General features: G+C 45.2%; 1 protein-coding gene across 4 annotated transcripts in view; it reads right to left on the bottom strand.

The window, feature by feature from the left end:
* Nucleotides 1–20: 20 nt before the first annotated feature.
* Nucleotides 21–17,525, bottom strand: part of LOC135386111 (FYVE and coiled-coil domain-containing protein 1-like) — a 45,858-nt gene continuing 28,353 nt past the window's right edge. For 3 of the 4 annotated variants that reach the window (XM_064615850.1, XM_064615852.1, XM_064615853.1), the window contains exons 2-19: nucleotides 13,011–13,089; nucleotides 11,668–11,787; nucleotides 11,469–11,587; nucleotides 11,272–11,378; nucleotides 11,015–11,158; nucleotides 10,846–10,918; nucleotides 8,525–10,770; nucleotides 6,891–7,149; nucleotides 6,639–6,779; nucleotides 5,615–5,686; nucleotides 5,382–5,536; nucleotides 4,673–4,811; nucleotides 3,796–3,902; nucleotides 3,539–3,711; nucleotides 3,114–3,216; nucleotides 2,015–2,336; nucleotides 1,409–1,575; nucleotides 21–385 (exon numbers count right to left, since the gene is read on the bottom strand). In XM_064615850.1, coding sequence (XP_064471920.1) covers nucleotides 307–385; nucleotides 1,409–1,575; nucleotides 2,015–2,336; nucleotides 3,114–3,216; nucleotides 3,539–3,711; nucleotides 3,796–3,902; nucleotides 4,673–4,811; nucleotides 5,382–5,536; nucleotides 5,615–5,686; nucleotides 6,639–6,779; nucleotides 6,891–7,149; nucleotides 8,525–10,770; nucleotides 10,846–10,918; nucleotides 11,015–11,158; nucleotides 11,272–11,378; nucleotides 11,469–11,587; nucleotides 11,668–11,787; nucleotides 13,011–13,089 — 4,605 coding nt within the window. In that variant the 3' untranslated portion in view covers nucleotides 21–306. The remainder of the gene's footprint in view (nucleotides 386–1,408; nucleotides 1,576–2,014; nucleotides 2,337–3,113; nucleotides 3,217–3,538; nucleotides 3,712–3,795; nucleotides 3,903–4,672; nucleotides 4,812–5,381; nucleotides 5,537–5,614; nucleotides 5,687–6,638; nucleotides 6,780–6,890; nucleotides 7,150–8,524; nucleotides 10,771–10,845; nucleotides 10,919–11,014; nucleotides 11,159–11,271; nucleotides 11,379–11,468; nucleotides 11,588–11,667; nucleotides 11,788–13,010; nucleotides 13,090–17,525) is intronic. The other variant, XM_064615851.1, reaches the window with a different exon arrangement.

The raw sequence follows: 17,525 nt of genomic DNA, 5'->3' as shown, positions 1-17,525 counted from the left end.
AAATTCTACACAGCACGTGATCAGAATTTTTTTTTAAAACGTACGTTTTATTAAAACATTTCTTATAAAACGTTGTCAGGTCTATGCGAGGGACGGAACTATATGAATGCCATCTGTACACGGTCCATTATATTAAAAATTGACGTTAAAATGATGGTCATTCTCTAATAAATTATGACATATACATGCACATTTACAGCGGATGTGCTCTATATCTACATTGTCAAACAAGCCTATAATTTACAACACTACCACAACCTTTACATTAATATACAAGTCTGCCGAGACGGGCACGAGTCGGGCAATTCATACGCACGACGACGCTTGACCGTCTTTGCACGGTTTCTGCGCATGAAGCTTGTAGCAAATCTTCTTGGCCATGAACCTGTAAGGAAAGATGCGCGACGTCAATGCGGGTGATAGCTATAGATTGGAATGCGCTCAAAATCTCTTATCATCCATACGCATTTATACTCCCAAGCAGCACAATGTACTGAAAATCGAGTGCAATAGGGGTGGACGGGTAGATGGAAGGCCTTGAACAGGCTCGTGAAACTAGAGAACATTTTGTTAGACACATACCATCCACCCCTATTGCACTCGACTTTCAGTACACTGTGCTGCGCTTGGGCTGTGATGACACAGGCGACGTCACGGAGGCTTCAACGAAATTTCGAAGGCATGATCATTGACAGGTACACTGAAACATTGCAACAGCTGAGCAATGATTTGGCGCCAGCTATGCCCTCAGCACCCATAGCGTCACAGATTGTGTTCAGATTTCACGATTTATGCCACGGCAGAAGTTAGAAAACAGCGGAAAAGCGATGGCGATAGCGCTCGCTGCGCCACTGCAAATGACCGCTTCCTTCCTAGACTCTTCAGTGCCTCCTCTCCCTCTACCTTTCCGTTGACCAAATCAACAGTGCCCGCATCAGCCATTCACCGTTGACTATTTCAAATACAGAAAGTATGTGGCAAGCAGCGGCTACCCATATGCCTGATGGTTGCTCAACTCCAATGCCGCTGAAAACATGACTGCGATTGGTGAACATTCGTGACGTGGCACATACGTCACGTCCATTAGCAATCAGGCTTCACTTAGTCGAGATGACGTTTAACAGACCGGCATTAGAATGGATGTGACAAACGTATACACGCTGCCGATCGCAACTGAAGTTCTTGACGTCATGGTCAGTGTCACGAACGTGAGGTGCCGTGGGGTCAAATGAATTTAGCATCGAAATTACGCGCTGCCTCATAGCTTTTGCATCGTGTGACTGGAATTCACAGTTGAATCGGCTTCATAATAATGACGGTAAAATAAAAACCGTTATTAATTGTACAGCGGAATCATAATTAATAGTAATGTAGTAATTTTGCACGTTCCTCTCACTAGGACACTTACTTTGAGTGCTGGTTGTCAAATACCAGCATGTAGAGTCCAGGGTCTCGCACTATCAGCTGTCCTTCTACGGGTTCGGGACTTGCTTGCACACTCACAGAGGGTAGGATGACATCCATGGCGTCTACGTCTGCATCAAATGATCTATACTTTATCTCGAAGGAGACAGTCTGCAAAGTAAGGATGAGCAAACGTTGATTATCCAACGAAATCTGTCAGCACGTCCCGAGATAAAACAAGAGCTTCAGCTGCGCAGGCGTTGGTAATCCAGTATGGATTTAGGAAACGTTGTGAGTGAATATCCTTTGTCTGTATACGGCCATACCCGTACACCTCATCGGGCGACCCACCAAGTCAGATAAACAAGAGAGGCATGCTCCATGCAGTTCCTGCGCGGTTCGTGTACCGTACCGTATATTTTTGAACTACAAGATCGAGATTTTCTTTTATACTCAACCCCTGTGCAGTTCCCCATAATGAGGGTTACGGCAGCATAATGAGAAGGCGGATGAAGTTGCGGATATGGTAGAGTAGATTGCGCTTATCAAAAGATTTGCGCAAAGTCACATTTACATGGTATGACATCATTGTTCGTAAGAGCAGACTTACCTTGGGGTCTGACGTGAACTGGTACCGGATAGTAGTTTCTGCAACGTCAAGATGGATAGGAATGCCACAGCTTGCACCAGCATTGACCCACAGTTCCCCGCGACAACCCTCGTCTCCGCAGTCGGCAATGTCGTCTGCGGTGCGAGGAGAGCTCTGATGGAAAGATATCTCCGTGCTGGCGGGAGGGCTGAAGCTGTTGTAAGGACTGCAGGCAGAAAGCGACCGTGCTATCTCTTCGTCGCTTATGATGTCAAAGTTCTTGTCATCGCCTCCACGCGGGGATCTCTGCAGGTACTGTAGTTTTCGAAGTCGAGGGAATGACCTGAGGAAATAACAACCATGTTAAGGACGTACAAAGCCGCTGGTGGAGAGTTGCGGCTACAATGCTAGGGTGTAAACTTTACGTTATTAGTTTTTTGCTCTAGCTAATATATGTTACAGATACAGATAATGTGCTACTGCGATACAGATGATCCACACGGTGATGCAATCGCTGCCATAGCAGAAACAGAACTTGTACTGCTCGCGTTCCTTCGTGCCCAGTTCATAATATACTATGAAGCGAGACTTGTTACGCCATGAACCCCTATAGCAAAAGGAAAATACTGAAGCAGCTCAATGTAGTGAAAGTGCGAGTGCATAGGGGTAAGTCAGAGCGGTTTGGTACGTTTGCAGCTGTGCGAAATGAAGCACTGCACTGTCAAGACGCCGTCGCTCCGTAGCTGGACTTTCAGGCTACCTGCTGTGCTGAATACCTGACTGCAGTGCTCTCTGCATGGGTAGAGACAAATATACGAACAAGCACCCTATCGGTCAAGCGCATGTGACTGTATTTCAGGTCCCGTCAAAGACTACGGCTATCCCACACACGAAATGCCAGTCGTGCTACAGACAGCGGCGGATCATTGTATTGAGACTTCATCCGATTCTTAACCTAGAATTTCGGAGATACTCGTTGTGGATATTCACAGCATTATTTTAAAGCTTCACTACAAGAGCCACCCAGACATGAAACTTGTGAAACGCAACAGCTCTGCCGCAGAGTAATGCAGCTGAACGGACAGTTATGGAGTTCGTAGAAACAGTTCCTACTACTTACCAGTTGCGAACAATTTTTGGCATAGTGCGTGGCGACGACGATTGCAAAGAAGGGGCCGAGGAGCACAAGGCCACTTCCTCTGCGAGGTGGCTCGGGATGGATGCTGTGGAGGAACAAAACGCCATTTGAAACCGGAGAGAGAAGAAGAAGCCATAGGGGAGAAAAGTTAACAGATTACAACTATATACGTATTCAGCTGCATTGTGTGTGGGGAATATCCTCATACTCTATTGTGGAAGGTTACAAAGAAATGCTATCCATGAGGAAGTAAGGAAGTCACTGAAAAGGTTAGCCAGCTGTAGGACTTGAACCGACATATTCTGGATTACCGGTCCAGGACCCCCTCCAGAACATCCTCAGAACATCCTAGCCTCAGAACATCAATTTCCATTGCTATCCCTGAAGGTGAAAGCTATTCTACTTACTCCTTTTACTCCTGAAGGGTATCTCAGTGGTTTTGCTTTTCTGTAGTTTGTAGCCCGACGCGTCAGGGAGGTCGAACTCGCTGTCCACAGTGCTCGTAATGGATACCCTCCTGGCGTTGCGCATAAGTTCTTCGTTCCTTGTCGTACAATCGTTGCACACTCGTGTGGGATTCCTGATCGAAGTAAAGGGCGTCGGCGCTTAGGCTCGAAAGAAATACTGCACGTCTTTGCATACAACGCTTTTGAGTCGAACTTACCGACTCGCCGTTGTCATCAGCCAATTGTTGGAGCAGTTGTGACAAAATATCTTTCCACACAGCCGGCAGTGGTGCTGCATTATACAAAGAAGCGAATGATGCTTCGCCTTCAACACGAACAAAAATGACTCATTTAAATGTGACACTACGGACCAATAAGTTTTTTTTTTCAAAATATTGTTCCTCTATGTGACGCCGATGTCGCCTAAAATTAAATGCTGGTTTTGAGAAGTACGAGGTCATAATGTATGTAATCCACTATCAGTCTTGCAACATTGCTCCTGCAAGGCTTGCGTCGTCTCTCCAAGGATAGTTTGAAACAACCGCGTCGTCTGCTACGAATTTCCGCCATCTTGAAGCCCACGCGCAGCTCGCGATTCGCTTACAAAAGTGTAGCTATACGCTTAGCGACACACTATATTTTGGAGTTGAGCAAATATATAGCAAAGCAGGTTTTAAAAAGCGGGTGAAGTCGGTACGCAGCTTTCATGCATGGTAAGCATGGGAGCCAACATGGCGTCTTTGAGGCATTCGCTTCTACAAAGGGTAACTCCACCTTACACAGAGGGAGCTGGTATTCAGACACCCAACTCCAAGGCTGCTCGCAGCGACATGTGCGAGAATGAGGCAAACAGTGGAGACCGGGAAGGTGTCTGAAATGTTGCTAGGAGACAGCCACTAAAGTTCTCGATGACGTCACATACTCTAGGAACTCCGAAACTATGAAGTTTAGCGGGTTCTTTCTAAAATTTGTGGAAGGGCATAACGTTCACTAATGGGATTCATATTTTGAGTTAGTTTGAGCTAAATTTGTGTTCGTTTAATCGATTTTGTTTTCAGTCCGCAGTAGCACTTTAAGCACCGTCAGGTTACAAACCTTTCGCATGGTAAGTGTGAACTGCGTTGAACAGTGAAGGCAGCAATCAGTTTCACTGTTGTTCATCCATTTATCCGTCGCTTGTACTCGCTGAAGGTATTGAAGGTTGTCGTTCTCCTTCCAAAGAAGGTCTTTCTCCCTGGTAAAGATACAAACTTCGTGAGTCAAATCGAAGGAAAAAGTCAATATGAATAAAGCCATCGATATCGTCTAAGTCAACGTTCCACTCTGCATCGTTGCCTGAACACCACAGAAACATGTTGTCTTCTGAATATAAATGTCCGCAATAGTGTGTTGCACCAAGTGGAGATACGACATGAATTGGAAATGAGGGGTGAATGAAAAAGAGAATAATTGAGGGGCCCGCAGGTGGTTGCGCGGTACAAAACGGGAAGAAGACTAAATGAATAACAAAGGGATACCCCATAGCTGATATTAGTCTATATTGATGGCAATGTTAATCATAGTTAGAAGATTCTGGATTTGGAAAGTAGTTACTTTGACGTACAACAGACAAGCAGACACTGTGGTTGTGTCCTGTGTGTCGTTTGTCCCTCCTGCGTCATGAATTTCATAGAGCACATATCTATGGCATACTGATTGATTGATTTGTAAGAGAAAAATTAAGGCGTACTCCTACCATACTATTGATTCGATCGTGATATTCCTCCTATTGTATTTTTATCCTCCTTAATAAGAAACTACTTACTTTACAAGCCTTATGATCTGCTTCTTTAAGCCATCGGAATCTCCCGACATCTGCTTTAGATCCCCTTCAAGTGTTGTCAGCGACTGTTTGGCTTTTGCAAGTTCCGTCTTTAGCTGCTCGTTCTGATGCCTGTCCTGGTCTGCTTGGACACGTAGCTATGCAGAATAAACACACTTTTTAGACTTGCGGTAGCGTGCAGAGATAACCAGATTGGATTCCACGATGTGTATTACCTGCCGAAGCTCTTCGCCCAGATTTAAGCATTCTTCTTCCCTGGATGCTACCACAAGTTGCACTTGTTCCATCTGCCACAAAACAAACAATTCATCTGTACCACGTGAAGACTCATTTATACGTAGAAAATTCATGTACGGGAGACGCAGGACGACATCGGAGCATATCAGACAGATTATACGGATAACCTCGAGTTTGGAATTTTCTGGAGCAAGGATATCGAAGATCAAACTGCGCCGTACGATGTTATGCAGATGTATATCTTCGTCACAGTAATGTCTTGTGGTTTACTCAATTTGAATTTTGTGGGTTCTTCCTGCACTGCACACTGTACCACGGGGATGTATACTCCTTCATGAGCAGGATATATAATGGACGATGCACAGACAAGTCGTTCTACGTGCCGTATTAAAGGTACAGTACAGAAGGTCGAACTAACTTCGCCCATTAATGGGACTAAGCCGCAGAACTTTGTAGAACCACCAGGTAATTGGGAGTTGCCAATATTCCTCTGTTTCGCGCATGAAACTTCGGTGGTTCTCCTGGTGAGGGGATCATCCAGCCCTCTACCCAGAAGGCATATACGGATGACCTGGAGTTACGGGCTTTGAAACGACGTCTATACTGACGTTGCCCTTAATCGTCAAAGTTAGAGTACTGACGCAGGCGTAACACAACACTAATATGCAAAACCAGCCTGTCACTATTATTTGTTTTACCACACCGTACGTCATCGCGTATGGAGCCTCGCAGTCGAAACTAATGTGTCGCAACTTGGCAGACGACCGCACGTGACCGTCCTCTGAATTCAGATCCACTCTTTCAGAATGGAATACGCACACCAGAACAGCAAGTCTAATAGCCGCTCTTCAACCATTTTATCCCGTCGCATTTCTTATACAGAGCAGAATCACGAAATCTAATGCAGAACACACACTGAAACTATCCAGATCAACATACTAGAGTGTGGTGTACACCAATAAGGTGCTGATAAATACTGCTATAAATTACGATGATACCCACCTCCGTGAAGAACTGGGTCTGTTCCGCTATGCGATCTTCACGAAGTCCCACCAGTGACTGTTCAAGCTCAGCGAGTGATTTTTCTTGATCCTCGATCCTATCTTTCATTTCTGTTATCAAGGTCTGCTGCACCGCGAAACTCTGAAACGTCAATACATATCAACCTATTGGGTCCTGATTGAAGGACCACAAAACTAGAATCAGGAAAACAGTCGTGATCGGATGACCAGTGAAAACACCACAAAAGTATACCTGTTGTATGTGGTCATGCGATGATGTCTGATATTGCAGCTTCTCTGTCAGCACAGCGACTTCTTCTTCCAGTGTGCTATACGCTTGCATAGTCTTCTTGTTGTTCTTTTCCATCTCCGCAATCTTCTCATCCTTCTCTTGAAGCTTCAGAAGCAGTTCTTGTCTTTGCTCAAGAAGCAAATCGCGTTCCTTTGTTAACTCTTGGACCTGAACGCTCTTCATGCACCGCTCGTTCTTCAGCATATCACATGCCCTCTGCCTGCGGAGACATAACATGCACTTCATTCAAAGGAGGCAAATTTTGTATGATGCTACGGCTAAGGTAACTTCGCATCCGAAGCAGAACGTGTCTTGACAGAAACCAGTGAAACCTGTCTCCCTGGTGAAACGAAAGCAAACTATGCATCATAAAATCGCGACAAAGTGTTAGATTTGAGTCTTCGGAAACCCCCTATGTTACTGTCGTTATCTATCTACAGGGTGGGTGCTATAAAAGTTCACATTTTCGTGCGCGACGCTATATGTATACTTGAGATACAGGCTTCCGCTACCACACAGTAAATAATTTGTACCCGAGAAACGTATAAAAAAAGAGTGGTTGTTAAACACGGCGTAAAAAACTAAATACGACCACGCAAACTTTCGTCTTCGTGCGTTTCCTATGCGCTACACCGAGGGATTAAGACGAAAGTTTGCGGGGTCGTACTGATTTTGTTACACAGTGCTTGGTAACCACGACTTTTTCGTAGGTTTTTCTGGCATAAATTCTTCACTCTGAGGCACCAGAAGTCTTTCCGTCAACGAGGCATCGGTCAAGGAAGTATCATGTCACGGACGAAAATGTCGCTCACCTTTTAGAGCATCCACCCTGTATTGCTGTTGTGTGTTCAGTTCCGCCTTACGGGCAGTGCCTCGCTGTCCCATGTACAGTGCTGGACAAAAGTTCACGGAACACGCTAGCAGCGAATGGGACCGTATGGACTTACAGACATGTGCCTAGGTAACCCAGTCACGTGTTTGTAAGTCTAAAAAACTGATAAAAACCGGGCTGTTTGGTGGTACATCCTAACAGCGATAAAACCCCAGTGCAGGGGACACAGAAAACAGACGAAGCACTGTCTGTCAGTGCTTAGTCTGTTTTGTCTTTCCGTGTCCCCTGCACTGGGGTTTTATCGCTTTTAGGTTGTAAGTCTATACGGTCCCATTCGCTGCCAGCGTCTCACTCTGAGGAATGAATGCGCTGGAGCGTGTTCCGTAAACTTTTGAGCACTGTACAACTTTCCATGCAACACAGTATTCCTATGACACTTTCTAGCGTATAAAAGGGACGGTTTTGCAAATAAAAACTTTGTTTTCCTCCAGTAGGCTCAACTGAAACGTATTACCGCAGTGATCAAAAAGGTGCGTGCGAAATACTTAGCGAAACAGTGTTTCGTATAGAATTGGCCATTCGCGCCATATTTGGAATACGGCCACTTTTGGAAGAGCGTTTCAGGAACCCCGTTCTGCATGGCGTGAAACAGACACCAAAAAGGTGTGTACCATAGGACAAGACCCGAAAGGTGCAGGAAAAAGAAAATAAACTGAATTCACGAGTAGGACAACAATACAAATGTCAAATGACGCCGACTTACCTTACATCTTTCTCCCTTTGCAGTCTTTCATCCGCCATTTGGGTAATCTGCAGAGTCAGTCGTTCATTGGCTTCTTGGAGCTCCGTTATAGTTTGTCTCAAGTTTGCGATAGCTTCTTCGCTTTGAAATTTCTCCATTTTCACTCGCTGCACAACAGTGTCAAGGGTACGTTTTCTAATTTCAGGGAGCGAGTCGTCCTGAGAGGTCTCTTCTACGTCAGACTCGTAATCCGTCAATAGCCTTTCCTCCGGAAGCGCTGCCGCTTCTTCTGTTATAACAGCCAATGCACTTTGAAGTTCCGATGGAGGCACTGGAGGCGCGTCGTCGTCACTGCTGCTACTACTGGTTGGGGAAGTATCGTAGCGTGTGCCACGCAGCAAACTATGGAGCCGCCTCTGCAACCCGTTGCTGCGCTCCGTGCTACGAACTAAACTATTGTAGAGTATCCTGCACTGTTGCTCCAGAAACTCAAGCCTTTGTGACCTTATACGATATCTTTCCTCGATATCAATAACCAGCATATGGGGCGAACGGGACAAGTCGTTATCTGAATCTACCACTGCCGAACTGAAGTCTTCAACGGAATCTGGGTCGTCCTTCTCTGACGTGTCATCACCGCTAGAAGGAGACTGTTCCCGAGAGCTGTGACCCGCGTCCGAGAGACCGCTGTCCTGACTGTCTTGCTTTTTTCTGCTGGTAAATTCTTCCCGCAGACTTTTCCACTCCAACTCCGACTCTGCGTTCGAACGACGAACTCTGGCACTGTTTTCGCGCGTCGTTTCTAGTTGGGCTTTGAGGTTCTTCAATATGTGCTTCTTCTCCTGCAGTTCATACCGCATGACAGCTTTAGCTGTCTGCAACTTTTGATGCGTTCCTTCTAAAGTTTCTAGCAGAACTTTAGTCCTGTCGAGCTCTTGCACGAACCCACAGAGTTTACGTTCTTGCTCATGCACTTTGCTCGCGAGTATACTGTTGAGCTCTCTGCAGTCAGCCAGCTCAGCATCCAGTTGAGATTCTGCTTGCATCAACCCATGCAGCTTAGCGTGATTACGGCAGAGGGTTTCGAAAAGTGTAGTAATAAAATCACATCCCTCAATTCGAGGTGGCGTCAGTTCTGTTTGTACTATTTCTTGTGACACCACAGTGTGACCGTTGCTAGGTGCGGCATCTTCAGGAGGCTTCATGCTTAGCACTTCCTGTAAGACGTGCAGTTGTAAGTTAATACTATGAGTTGCGGAAGACAAGTCTTTCACTCTGCTGCTTGCTTTCTCGATCAGAGATTCTTGCTGTAGCAACGCCGACCCGAGGTAGCGCAAACAGTGTTCAAACAGCTCAGAGTTAGCATCTGTCGATGAGTCTCCTGAAGGAAATTCGTCCACGACTTTACAGAGTTCCTGATATTGTACTTTATCATTGTTCGCACTTAGCGCAGAAAGTTCAGTGGTCCCGTCGGCGGGGCTATCACAGACATCACAGTTGACATTCCTGTCATCAACACTTGAGATTCCTTCTCCTTCACTTGGCGATTTGCTTGACGTTACATGCCGTTTCCGTATCACACACAGTATGCTTGCTAATTTCTTAATTTTTTTATCCTTAAGGGCGCTGCTATTAAGGGCTTCACAGCACTTTGACCTCAGTTCTGTGAGCTGATCGTCCAGACACTTACACTGTACTTTCTTTTGTTCCAGAAGAATGTGCGTGTTGTGTATCTCTTTATCCATGACCACTGCCTGCTGCCGCAGAATCGTGTTCTCTTGCCGGACTGCATCTACCAGGTTCTTGAGACCTTCGTTAACGAGCCGAAGCTTTTCCATTCTGGTCTGCAACTCGAGTTCCGATTGCCTTGCAGCTACCAGTGCCTCCTCGCTGTCCTCAAGCCTTTGTAGGATCTCGTTCAGTCGTCGAGTAAGAAAACCGTTCTTCACAGACAGGTCCTTGTTTTCTGTTGCGAGCTGTTGCAACACCTTGTCAAGCTCTTGATCCGTTTCTGTCGAAGAATCTTGGGCGGATCCATTCATCCCAGCGTTCTCAAGGACGGCTAATTTTGCCAAAAGTTCCTCTTCCCTTTCTTTCCAACGCTCTTCTTTCTGTTTTTGCTCGTCCTTGTGCACCTGTAGCGCTCTCGCAGACTCAGCAGTGGCAGCTTCGGCGTCACAAATTTTCTGCTGAAGCTCTTTTTTCATCTGCTCGAAGACATCCTGAGGAACGGAGCTAGGAACTGGAGATGCGGGACCGTCTTTATTCTGTAAGATGTTCGTTTTTGCTACATGGCTGTGGTATTGCTTATTTAAGTTAATCTCATTGAAACTTAACCTTACCCCCGATACTGGAACTGTAATACTGGTTATACTTGAACGCTTGTTCTGTGGAATCCAGGAATAATTGGTTTTCCTGTAAAAAGTATCGAAAGCGGTTCTGTAGAGCTTGAATTAGTGCATAAACTGTGGCTACGGTTACGACTGCGTATTCCTGGGATTTTACACTTACTTTGCAAAATGCGGCCATGACACATCTAGATCAGTTGCGCCTGGTGACAGGTCAAACGCTGCCGCATTTAGGTCATACAATGAAGCGATACAGTTATGGAACTTCTGTGAATTGTGGAGTATTGACCAGTCCTGGTAAAACTCACTGTAATAATAAAAACAGGAAGTGCGTTCACTTTGCCTGTATGGCAACACAGAAGATAAGAGCCCGTCATTCAGAATGCAGAATTTTCTGTTTGCAGATAGCATCTATTTTACCTAGTTGCCTTGACATTGTCAGCGCATGCTTTCAAGGTATCGGGAAGACACTTGAACATTAGACAAAACCTGATGAAAGCTCGGCCCCTCCCAAGACTAGTCTTGACCTGAAAATAATACAAGTAACAATATATATAATACTGGTCGTTGCGTATAGTTGTGCTATAGAGAGGACGAACACCGATCATGTAACGTACCTCGCTTAAAGACTTTGCGTAAGTAATGCCGCCGTATGCAGGACAGCTGCTCTCCGACGCGAAGCAACGGTAGAAGTAGTCCCAGTAATCCTTGGGATTGCCCAAGAAGGTGAACTTGTCTACGAGCAACAGAAGACGTTATGGATACGACGCCAGAAGTGTTGAAAGACAGGAAAGAAGAGGCATTGTATACACGAACCTTTCTGTCCATGTTGGACAACGTGTTCAAGCTTGGTGCAGAGCTTGTGGAGATTGACGTTGTCATCGTTGATAGGAATAAGAGTTTCCTGGTACTCTTTGCATAGCTCCTTCACGAATTCTGAAACACAAATATGCGATATGAGCTGCTTTCGAGGGAGTGCTTGATTGATTAATTTGCAAGAGAAAAAAAAATGCTTCATCGCATGCATTTACGTAGAAAGCATCTGGATATTTTCTTTTGTTGAACCTGCTCGAACGGACACCCACAAACGTCGACCACGAGAATTAGTACTGATTATGTGTGAACATTACAGAACACATTTTTAGTGTTATATGAAAAACAGACAGAAACACGTATTCGCGTTTTTCGCCAAATCGACGCCGCACAGCGGTGAAACTCGGGACTAGCCAAATCAGGTACAACCGGGGCAATTTGAGGCTTTGTTTGTATCTGTCCCTTCCATGTTGTTCCAGCCCCAGAACATCAGTTTCCCTCTTGTTCAACAGGTGCCGCTTGCGTCGACTTCCGTCGTATGAATGTGTGTATGAGTGAGCAAAAAAATGCAGGTACAACCGGCCGACCCCGCGTATACACTTGCGGAGAAGTTGCTGCTTTTCGCATGAATCGCTGAGCTGCACCCGTATTTTGCTGTTGAAATCATGGATGGTAGCGAAGCTTATTTAGTGACTCTAGGGCATACAACTCCTGACATTGTATCAAAAAACGACCGAGCCCTTCGGAACCACGAAAGCCGATTACCTCCAATGATGGGGATCATAGATTGAGAAGTTACCCGTCAAAAAGAACTCGTTACCAGTTACGTTATCGAGAGAAAAATGTAACTAAGTTAATAACGAAGTTCTTCAGCCTTAAATGTAACTCGCAGTTACCGAGTTACTTGAAAAAAAGAGCGAGTTACTTCCAAGTTACTTAGGACACAAACACTTCACCACGAATAACGACCATATCGATTGAAAGGAGGGGGCACACACTCAGGAACTTTTTCAGTATCACCCCACAGACCGCTACGACCCCCAAAAGCCTTGCAACACCCCCGCCCCAAATTGCATGGCAGAAAGATAAAAAAGCAAGGAAAGCTGCAAATATGGGTGTCACCGAAAATCCTGTGTATATCCCTGCACGCACCGAAACACGAGAAGGAAAGAAAAAGGCATGAAAGACTGATAGATATATTCACAGAAATGAACACACGCGTCATGGGCGCGAAACCATGAAGGCGTCGTGTCACAGCAAGAAAATGGCGTTTCAGCCCGATGACGTGCTACCCCGCTACCAGCACGTGTCATTCTATTAGAGTCTGTTGGCGTCCCTTAACTTACCTCGGATGTCTGCGACCACCTTGTCTATGTGTATTCCAGATGCCATTGCAGGAACTGGAGCACGGTCATTTGTGTCCTTCTGGAAAGACAACAGGAACATTGGTAAGCCGACCGGCTCAGAGTACAGCGTCTTCTCGATGTCACGCGTTCGACTGTCTCATGAGATGGTATTCGCGCGTCTAATAAAGCGGTGTCCCCCTCACGTGTGTTTGCTATCAGAGCCGTTGACAAAGTCAAACTGGATGCTACTGGCAGAAAAGATAACAATTCATCCATGCGCTAGATAAAGAAGGGATGTTCCCGCATTCCAATAGTATCACTAAGCTGTCAGTGTCGCACTACAGATAAGGGACAAAGGCGTAAGAATCTGAGCGGGCACTGTTATGCATGGTTCAGTTCCAGAGCTTTTGCTATGAGTGGACCTTCTCGGGGGACAGCTCGCACCGTCGATAGATAATGAGAAGATTATGATCGTCATTGACATGATTCAGTCAGAAAATTGTGCCATGATTCCACTGTCCCAGAGCAAGCCCCCCGAGCTACATGCCATCATATCGCCAGACAGATCACTCGGTAATAAAACCCCACCGACCACGCAACCATGGAAAGCCTGTAAGTATGTTGTAACAGCCACCTACTTGGGACCCGATTATCATCACCATTACTATTTGTGCTTCCTATTTCATCTATGCGCAAAGGCTGTCTTTGACTGTCGGCAGCGGAAGCTTCGTTGCGTTTTCCTTAAAACGTAGGTCTCCGAGTTTAATTTGTGGACTAAAGTTCGCTATCACGATAAAACAGGAACGTTTACTTACGAGGAACGTTTAATTACGAGGAAGAACGTGTTAATTTCACAACATAAAAAGAAGGCAGTGTTTAATTCTTCCGACACTGGGTCACGCACTCACACGACGAAAACAACAATGGTAAAAGTCTATTTCTGTTTCGGTTTTCGGTCCACTCGCTTGTTGTTTTCCTAATTTCCTTCTTATTTTTAGTGAGCTTTGAGACCGTGACGAAGCTTGTATATGTTCTCAAATCTATGTTGAGGACTTTACCGATACGTGGACACAACAGGAGAACATTTAAAAATATACGCATACGTGGTTTCTTTGAACAGCTAATACGTAGGAACGTGGTTTTCACGAATGTTACTCACGCTCACAACTTGCAAGTCACCGTAAGAACTCCATATTTCTTCTATTTACTATACAATTTACGATACTTACATGCTCCAGTTTTATGCCCCATCTCATCGTCATCATCTGTTGTTGTTTTATAGTTGATCAATTTTAGTTCGCTTTATTCGGTTTATTTCTAATGTAGCGAAGTGATACCGTAAATGAATGTAATGGATCCTGCAGTACCCGCATTATTACCTCAAATTATTTCGTTTCCGTTTCTCGTTCAGGTATTCTGAATGTGGGATATGCGTTACCGTTACCTGCTATATTTCCGATATAATACAGTTTCCCTCTCTGTTACCCTGCTGCTCTGTGCAAGCTTTTCTGCTGTATACAAGTCTTTCGTTTGCGTATAGAATCTCGCTGCGAAGATAAACGTGTATTATATACAGTATATAAATTTCCTCATAAGAGACAAGCACACAGAAATTCAGACATGTATGCCGGAGGGCATCCACCCAAATCTGCAGTTATCAGTAGCCACACGCTCAGATCACAAGCTGAATAGAGAATGAAAAGTGATCGAGACTAGTTTATCAGTTCTGCCGAATGACCGACAACTATTCACTATATATCGAAGAAATTAGAACAAATTCGCTATATCTAAAGAGTGTTCAGTTCAATGTCCAGTTCAATGTACTGGGACGAAACGGTCATTAAGTGACAGACGGTGCATTACTGTCATTTCGATGTAGCAGTGCAACACACGCATCGACATCTTCTACGAGGCGAATTGGGAGTGCAGAAAACGGGGCATACGGCGGAATCTGCGTAGCTGGAACTGACTGTTGCTGGAACTGCTGACAAGCTGTCTGGCGACGTAACGCCGCCATGACTGCAGGACAGGCTTCACGTATGTCCCCTGATATTAAATATTTCTAGGAAGCTACCCGATTTCTTCACAGCGGCCTGTTCCTAGCTCGGCAGGACAAATAAGTGAGATGAACTCCATCTAGGAGAGGAAGAAAAAGAAAAAAAGAAAAGGAAGCTCAAAACGGCCCTGCATATATACTAATTGATTCTTGGGCGTTTGGAGGCTTTTTGTGTTGTCCCTACTGATGAAGCTAGCTTTAGCTATTTGTCCTACCTTGTGCGTAACATCGCCCGCCACATATTTGGATCAGCGAGGGATTAACGTGTAAGAGAGAATGAGAGAGGGGTGAATGAGTTGTCCTTCGTGAAATACTTGAGACACCACAATTGACCAGAAAGGGTAATCGACGGTGGTGTAAAAGTAAAACCAGTGACCGGAAAACGGAGTCTCTAGGTTAACGTCCTGTCGTCCGCTCTGCATACGCGATGAAAGATTAACTGGAGAGAAAAAAAAAGGACTGTGATCTCGCGGAAAAGCGTCCTGTCAGTGTGTTTGGCTGCAGAATGTGCCAATGAGACCGCACCTACCTTTCCTGGTAGGGGGGGGGGGATATGTTTAATAGAGTGAAAAAAAGAAAAAGAAAAAAAAGGAAATGTCAGCCAGGCTATTGCCAGCTTCCAGGTAGGATGACAAAAAACAACAGTTCGTTAGCCACCTGGATCTGCGCGGCATGCTTGGTACTTTTACCCTTTGTGATTCATTTTCCCCGGTTCTGATGAAGAGCAAGTGCTCGAAACGTTAACCTCGACTTTTTCTCCAATTTTTTTCTTTTTTCATGTCCCTTAGCTGTTCTCCCCACCACCCGCCCCCCGTCTTGGAACCCGAGTTCCTTCGGGCGTGCTCCTCTCGCTATGGGAAATTACCGCCCGATCTGCCTTCTACCAGTGTTAACGCGAGTGATTGAAAAGTCCAAATTGCTTCATAGTTAAGTGAATGCCTGATGTTTCGACGCCAACTTGAGCTCCTTGACCATTGACCGTTCAGCCTGTCCAAAGTATTTGGCCCATGGAGGTCCCCTGCGCGTCAGTGCCCGGCTCTACGCTCCCTTTTTGCTTTCGTGCAAGCCACATGACACTTCGAAGAGCTCTATACAGAACAGAATTTAGACCTGTCGTCGCTTCGCGTTCACCATAATTCATCCTTTCATATTAACCTCTGTGAAGTGGGGTAGGGTCCTGCGGCTACAACGGGGAAACATCCCATGTCATCTTCGCTTCCCCTTCATTTATTGTTGTTGTTGTTATCGAAATGTCATATCGAAGTTTGATATATTGTCGATGGAACAGTACAGACTCATGGAAAGAAGTAGTATTACACTCCCAGAAGCTTTTGGTCAAATTCATTAGGCTCTAGACAATAATGAGTATGCAGCTGCTTTACTAATTGACTTTGACAAAAAATATTATCCGCAGGTTTACATTGACGTTCCTTAAAGTCATTTAAGAACTACCGGCCTCGGTGGCTCAGTTGGTAGCGTGTTCACCTTCTGATCCCGAGATCGCGGGTTTGAACCCGGCCGAGGACGCCAGCAACTTGGTGGCAGGGTACAAGTTGCTTAGACACACCGTCTTCCGCGAGGGACGTTAAATACGGGGTGCCGTGTGATGAGCTTTCATCGCACGTTAAAGAACCCTCAGGTGGGCAAAAACAATCCACAGACCGACCACTGTGGCGTCGCTCATGATCTCAGTTGTCTCGCGACGTAAACACCCAATTATTATTATTTAAGAACTATCTCAGCAATAGAACGCAAGTGGTGAAAATTAAAGGTAGAGTTCCACGATACACCTCAAGTCGGTGGTGCCACAGGGCTCATATCTATCCCCGCCTCTTTTGACATGTATATGTAAACGACCTCGTTTCCAACACAGACTCTGTTACGGTTTATCAGTACGCGGATGACACTCGCTGTCGCTATCTACAACACAAGAAACTGTCATAAGTGTCATTCAGACAGCTTCGTCAGCGATTATATAATGCTTCGATAATATCCATATTATTATAAACAAGCAGAAAACTAAGATGATTTGTTTCTGTTTGTCCCCACAATCAAAAATACAATACAACATACCGTGATATATGCACGCTTCAGAATGTAGAAACTGTTCTTGTACCCCTGTCGGTTACACTGAATCTGTGAAATATCTAGGCATAGTGTTTGACATGACTCTCTCTTGGAATACACATTTGACGCAAATTTCGAAGAAATTGAGAGCTGTCTCACGCACGCTGTATAATTTGCGGCGCTGCCCACCACGTCAGATCAGGCGATCAATAATGTATGCTTTAAGTTATTCTATCCTACGATATTCATGCAAAACCGTAACAACCGAATTCACAAGCGTGAAGCTAGAAATGTTCTTTGTGGCTTCCACTTGGGATCAGTTTTGCGGTGATGACATATTCAACACAGGTTCGCCTCTTTTCAAAGTCTGTATTTTGGAACAATCATAATAT

The sequence above is a fragment of the Ornithodoros turicata genome, chromosome 2 (genome assembly GCF_037126465.1).
Source record: "Ornithodoros turicata isolate Travis chromosome 2, ASM3712646v1, whole genome shotgun sequence".
NCBI lineage: Eukaryota > Metazoa > Arthropoda > Arachnida > Ixodida > Argasidae > Ornithodoros > Ornithodoros turicata.
This window is presented reverse-complemented; position numbering and strand designations above follow the sequence as displayed.